The 6229-nt window shown below is 44.5% G+C and overlaps 1 protein-coding gene across 1 annotated transcript; it reads left to right on the forward strand.

Moving 5' to 3' along the window:
• Nucleotides 1–1247: 1247 nt before the first annotated feature.
• LOC137942980 (uncharacterized) lies at nt 1248–4176 on the forward strand. Its single transcript, XM_068788693.1, has 12 exons — nt 1248–1314; nt 1567–1622; nt 1797–1805; nt 1902–1984; nt 2066–2096; nt 2157–2344; nt 2450–2452; nt 2936–2999; nt 3147–3260; nt 3375–3608; nt 3692–3766; nt 3907–4176. The coding sequence occupies exons 1-12, from the start codon at nt 1248–1250 to the stop codon at nt 4174–4176; spliced, it is 1194 nt and encodes a 397-aa protein (XP_068644794.1).
• The last annotated feature ends 2053 nt before the right edge of the window (nt 4177–6229 follow it).

Here is a 6229-nt window from a genome sequence, read left to right on the forward strand (position 1 = left end):
CGTGAGGCAAGGTTGCTCCCTAAGCTAGGCCTTCAAATCCTAGCACGAGTTGCATCAAATCAGGGTTGAAACCCTGATTTACGTGAGCATGAACAGGTATTTTTCCATTATCTCTCCACCTGAATTAATTCCATTCTAGCTATAACTTTAGCACTAGAATGAGTTCGTAAAAAGGGAGACTGATCACTAGTGGAAGATTAGCCAAAGAAGGGATCTTTAGGCCTCCTTACCGAGTCCAGCAACTCAGTACCAGTGCTGGATTAATAAATCCCATGCCGTGTCACTCGAACCATGACCAAGGACCGTAACAACTTGGTATCAAAGCAGGGCAACATGGGGGATAATATCAGCAATGAAAAAATCCAAATCAGGATACAAAAGATAGAAGATAGCCTTGAAATAGCACAATCATTGTTGGGGAAGGTTTGTGGTTTGGAAGAAGAGATGAGTTGAGTCATCAGCATGCTAACGGAGTTGAGGGCAGAGAGACATCAGAGTCCAGAGGTGAGAGAGGTTGCTCAACCATATTACAGAAGAGGGGAACAGTGGCATGGGCGCACTGCTGTCCAAGGACCCCAGCATGGAGGCACAGTTCCAAGGTACACTAAGTTAGAGTTTCCCTCTTTCAATGGTTCAGTTGATCCCTTAATTTGGTTGCATAGATGTGAAAAAAAAAAATTGAACCAAGGGACTACTGAATAGAATAAGGTGCAACTAGCCTCGTTCCATATGACAGATGAAGCCATGTTATGGGTTACTCAAGTAGAGAAAGAGAGACCAGGGATGACTTGGAGAGAATTTAAAAATCTATGCACAGTTAGATTTGGTCCTTCCCCAACAGCAACCCCCTGGGAGAGTTACTCCTAATGAGACAAATTGGTTCGGTGGAACAATATCAAAAACTGTTCCAGGAAAAGTTGGCTCGTGCTGGTTAGAGGGTATTGGTTGACCAGTAGGTCTCCCTATTCGTAGCAGTCTCAATGAGTATTTACGGCTAGAGGTAGAACTCCTTATGCCTACGGATTTAGCTTATGCAATGGAACAACGACAATAGTTGCAGCAACGTAAGTCGGGTTGGTTAGGTGAGAGGAAAACTTCCTCCACGTGGCAAGGGAGCCGCTATAATTCATCTCAGGGAGCATCTCTGGGTAGCCCCATCGAGACACACTCCGACGACGACTCGGGTAGCCGATCCCCGCCCTGGTAATTCCCTACCAAGCTTTATAAAAAAATTAACGAGTGCGGAGATGGCAGAAAGGCAGTCCAAAAATTTACGTTATAACTGTGATGAGCAGTATCGGGTAGGACACCAATGTAAACGATTATTTTGGCTCGAGGTGGAGGATTCAGAGGATCGAGAGGAGCCAGAGGATATTATTGAGGAGGAACCACTGGAGATATCCTTGCATGCTATTACTGGCCAGAAATCGCCTAATACAATGCAAGTTTGAGCTCATGTCATCGACCGAGAAATGGTGGGACTAGTCGACTCAGGGAGTACACACAATTTTTTGAGTTTGACAGCCGCATAGCATCTCCAGCTCCAGATACACACTCATCCGACAGCCACCGTCTCAGTGGCCAATGGCGAGAAGGTCCCTAGCTATGAGATTAGTAAGGCGGTAAATTTTTCCATTGGTTCTACTTAGTTTAATGCTGAATTTTTTGTTATTCCCCTGGCGGGATTTGATATGGTATTAGGCACTAAATGGTTACAAACATTGGGGCCCATTCTGTGGGACTTTTCGGCTTTAACCATGAGCTTTGATTTGGCCGGGAGTTGGGTGCTCTTACAGGGCTGTCAGGTGGACAGGGCCCACCGCATGCACGCTTTGTAGACACATGAACAACGTGAGAGTACTAATGAGGGTCTGGTTGAGGAGTTCTTTGACCTCTTCCAGGAGCCTTTGGGTTTGCCTCCCATGAGGCACTGTGACCACAAGATCTGTTTGAAACCAGGATATGAGGTAGTGGTCATGCGACCGTACCGTTACCCACATCTTCAAAAGGACGAGATAGAGCGTCAGTGCCAGGATACGTTGAAATAGGGTCTTATTCATCCCAGTCGCTCTCCGTTCTCTTCACCCGTCTTACTTGTGAAGAAACATGATGAGAGATGGAGGTTCTGCGTGGATTACCGGGAGTTGAATGTGCAGACAGTAAAAGACAAGTTTCCGATTCCGGTAGTGGATGAGCTCCTGGATGAGTTACATGGGTTGTGGTTATCCACTAAACTCGACCTCCGTTTGGGATACCATCAGGTTCGGATGCACCCCTTTGATATCAAGAAGACGGCGTTCCACACGCACCATGGCCACTTTGAGTTCATCGTCATGTCGTTCGGGTTATCCAATGCACCCTCCACTTTTCAAGCTTAGATGAACTAGGTATTTAGCCCCTATCTTCAAAAAATTGTTCTTGTATTTTTTGATGATATTTTGATATATAGCAAGTCAGTTGAGGAGCACTTGGCACACTTGAGAATTGTTTTCGACTTGTTATGAGCACATCAGCTCTATTTGAAACATTCCAAGTGTTCTTTTGCGGATTCACATGTGGGGTATCTGGGACACATTATCTCACATGAGGGGGTTACGGTGGATCCTGAGCAGATCCGAGCTATTCACGAATGGCCGCAGCCACAGTCGTGTTCTACATTACGGGGTTTTTTGGGTCTTGCGGGCTACTACCACAAATTTATTCAGAACTATGGGCCAATAGTAGCACCATTGACCAGTCTACTCAAGAAAAATTCTATTATTTGGAATGAGGAGGCCACCAAGTCATTTGTGGCACTCAAAGGTGCCCTCGCATCCGCGCCAGTATTACAACTTCCCAACTTTGCCAAATTGTTCGTGGTAGAGTGCGACACTTCGGGCGTGGGCATTGGGGTCGTTTTACAGCAGTTGGGCCATCCTATTGCGTATTTTAGCAGACAGTTGGCAGTCCGTCATCACAAACTGGCAGCCTATGAGCACGAATTGATTGGGTTGTCCAAGGTGGTCCAACATTGGAGGCCTTATCTCTGGGGCTGGGCTTTTCTCATACGCACTGATCACTATAGCCTTAAATTCCTACTAGAACAACATTTGACAACGTCGCCACAACAACACTGGATCAGTAAGTTGTTGGGTTTTGACTTCTAGGTGGAATATCATGCGGAGAGATTAAATAAGGTGGCAGACACCTTGTCACGGTGTTTTGAGGATCAGCAGTCGGTCTATTCGATCAGCCAACCGAGATTTCTCATTGTGGACTTGGTAAGAGACGCACATGCCACTGACCCTGCACTGCAGGGACTGCATCAGAAGATTTCAGAAGGGACAATGAATTCGAAGTGGTCCATCTAGGATTCACTTATTTATTACGAGTAGCGGCTTTGCCTTCCTCCTAAGTCCGAGTTGATTCCAGCTATTCTCTCAGCCTACCATGACAATACACACGAGGGGTTACAAAAGACCTTGCACAGAATTCGAGCTGATTTTTACTGGCAAGCAATGAAACCCTCTATTGCGACTTATGTGGGCGACTGTGAGGTCTACCAGCACAACAAAGCCGAGCACTTGAGTCCAGCAGGTCTTCTCCAGCCTCTGGCCCTTCCTAACCAGGTTTGGGCCGACATTTCGATGGATTTTGTGGAAGGTCTACCCCTGTCCTCCAGCAAATCCGTACTTTTCGTGGTGGTTGATAGATTTTCCAAGTATGGACATTTTATACCGTTGGCTCATCCTTATACAGCAACACGGGTTGCTCAGACTTTCCTGGAGTAGATAGTCCGCTTACATGGCATTCCAGAATCCATTGTGAGTGACAGAGATGCAGTTTTCACGAGCACCTTTTGGCGGGAACTTTTTCGCTTGAGCGGGACTAAATTGAAGTTCTCCTCCACCTATCATCCATAGATAGACAGAGGTGGTGAACTGCACCATCGAGATGTATCTACGGTGCTTAGTGGGTGAACGTCCGTGGCAATTGGTTCAATGTCTTTCGTGGGCCAAAAACTGTTACAACACTTCGTTCCACTCTGCCTTGCAAGCCACTCCTTTCTGGGTTATATATGGTCGGGGTCCAGCTTGCCTTCTCTCGTACAACCTAGGGTCCACCTGTGTGGACGTGATTGATCAGGCGCTCATGAACAAGGATCTACTGCTACAAAATATCACAGAATGGCTTTGACACGGCCAAGCTCAGAAGAAGGATGTCTATGACAAAGGCCACCGTGAGGTCTCTTTTGAGATTAGGGAGTATGTGTTGGCTATGGCTTCAGCCCTACTGTCAGCAGTCTCTCCCCAATTTTTTTGACCGTTTCTCATTCTTTGACGCATGGGACCAGTCGCCTATCAACTCAAATTACCGGACATGGCCAAAATTAATGATGTGTTTCATTTCTCTCTTTTGAAGCCACATTCCGAGGCGCAGCCTACATCCGCTCCATTCCTACCACCGGTTGATCATGGCAAGTTTATTCTTAACCCAGTCACGGTGTAACGCGCGCGGTTGCCCAATGACCATCGGGAGATTCTCGTTCAATGGACGAACACTGACCCCAACGCTGCCACATGGGAACGTGTCGACATCTTCAAATTGGTCTACTCACCTTTTGAGCTTGAGGACAAGCTCTTTCTCCATGGGGAGGTAGAAGTTGTGGACTCAATAGCACACCGAGTCCCACAACAAAGGAGGCAACAACAACTCACTCAATAGGATTTATTTCTTATATTACTTTGAGTAGGATTTATTTCTTATATTGTTTTAAGTAGGAGTTATTTCTAATTACTTTTATATGTAGGGGCATTATGGGGAATTATTGTAACCCTAACCCTAAAACCCCATGATGTGATCTATTTAAGGGAAATGAATGAATGAAATAGGTAAGCTTTGAGATTTTAGAATAACCTAGTGTAAATAGGTTGAGATCACCTCTTGATATCGAGTTTATGGTTTACTCCAAAAATCCAACCTATCCTTCACCCTCCATTGCCATCCATCTTCACCCAACTTCATCCATCATCATCCATACTAAGATGAGGAGCTTCTTGCCCCTTTCCCGAGCCGAAAGAGAGGGTCTTCCCTCCTCATCAGCGTCAACAACAAGTAGGGTTCAATTCCCTCTTGACGAGCAGCAAAAAGGGAAGAGTTCTGGTTCTTCCACATGAAGGATTAAAGAAACTCCTCTTGTTGGGGAATCATCATGGAAACAGAGCAAAAACAGCCATCAACGTGAGCAAAGGCTGCCCCCTAAGCTAGGCCTTCAAATCCTAGCACGAGCTGCATCAAATCAGGGTCGAAACCCTGATTTACTTGAGCAAGAATAGGTATTCTTCCATTATCTCTCCACCTGAATTAATTCCATTCTAGCTATAACTTTAACATTAGAATGATCATTGGTGGAAAATTAGCCAAAGAAGGGATCTTTAACCCTCCTTACCAAGTCCAGCAACTCAGTGACAGTGCTGGATTCACAAATCCCATGCCCTGTTACTCGATCCATGACCCGGGACCGTAACATGCTCACTCCATCATGACATGAGGTTGATTCCTTCCATAGGGGTCAACTCTTCTTGCTCCGATTTCACCACATGCTTGACTCCTTAATTTTGTCTTTTCATTTTAGGCTTTCATTTTTTTTCACTGATTATGCTTGATTTTTATAGATGGGTTTGACTGCTTCGACTATTGGCACTTCAATTTTTATTTCTTCCTATATGGTCATCTCCTTTTGCGCATTTTATTCTTCCTGCCTTTTTTGGACCGGTTGTTTCCAAAAAAAATGATTCTTCCTTTGTCTTTTAAGTCAAATGGTGCTACTAGATGTTGATGGTGCGCTTTCTAGTATGAGCAAATTTCTTCCCTTTTCTATGGATCATTGAAATGGGCCATGGTGGATCAAACGAATATGCTGTTAGAAATTTTTTTAAAGGGCTTTTTTTATGCGCCTCATACTTAACATATATCATTAGTAATATTATCTTAATAGGGATCTTGGGACCAACACAATATATAAAATCATTTACTCTTTTCTAATTATATACTTTTTACTCCCTAGCTTGAACATGATTGTGTCCCATTCAAGTAAACAAGACTTCATGCAAAGGCTACATGTTTAGACATAATTCAACATACATTCAAATCAAACAACCTAAGTAGGAGTGTGCTTTTCGGAAGTAGTTCATAGCCATCTTCAATTGAGTTGCTCTAACTTCTTATGCTATAGGAAAATTAATGTTTC

This window comes from Aristolochia californica, unplaced genomic scaffold, assembly GCF_029961685.1.
Source record: "Aristolochia californica isolate CCGP_79_NKW_82.1479 unplaced genomic scaffold, dmAriCali1.0.hap1 SCAF_10, whole genome shotgun sequence".
Classification (NCBI taxonomy): Eukaryota; Viridiplantae; Streptophyta; class Magnoliopsida; order Piperales; family Aristolochiaceae; genus Aristolochia; species Aristolochia californica.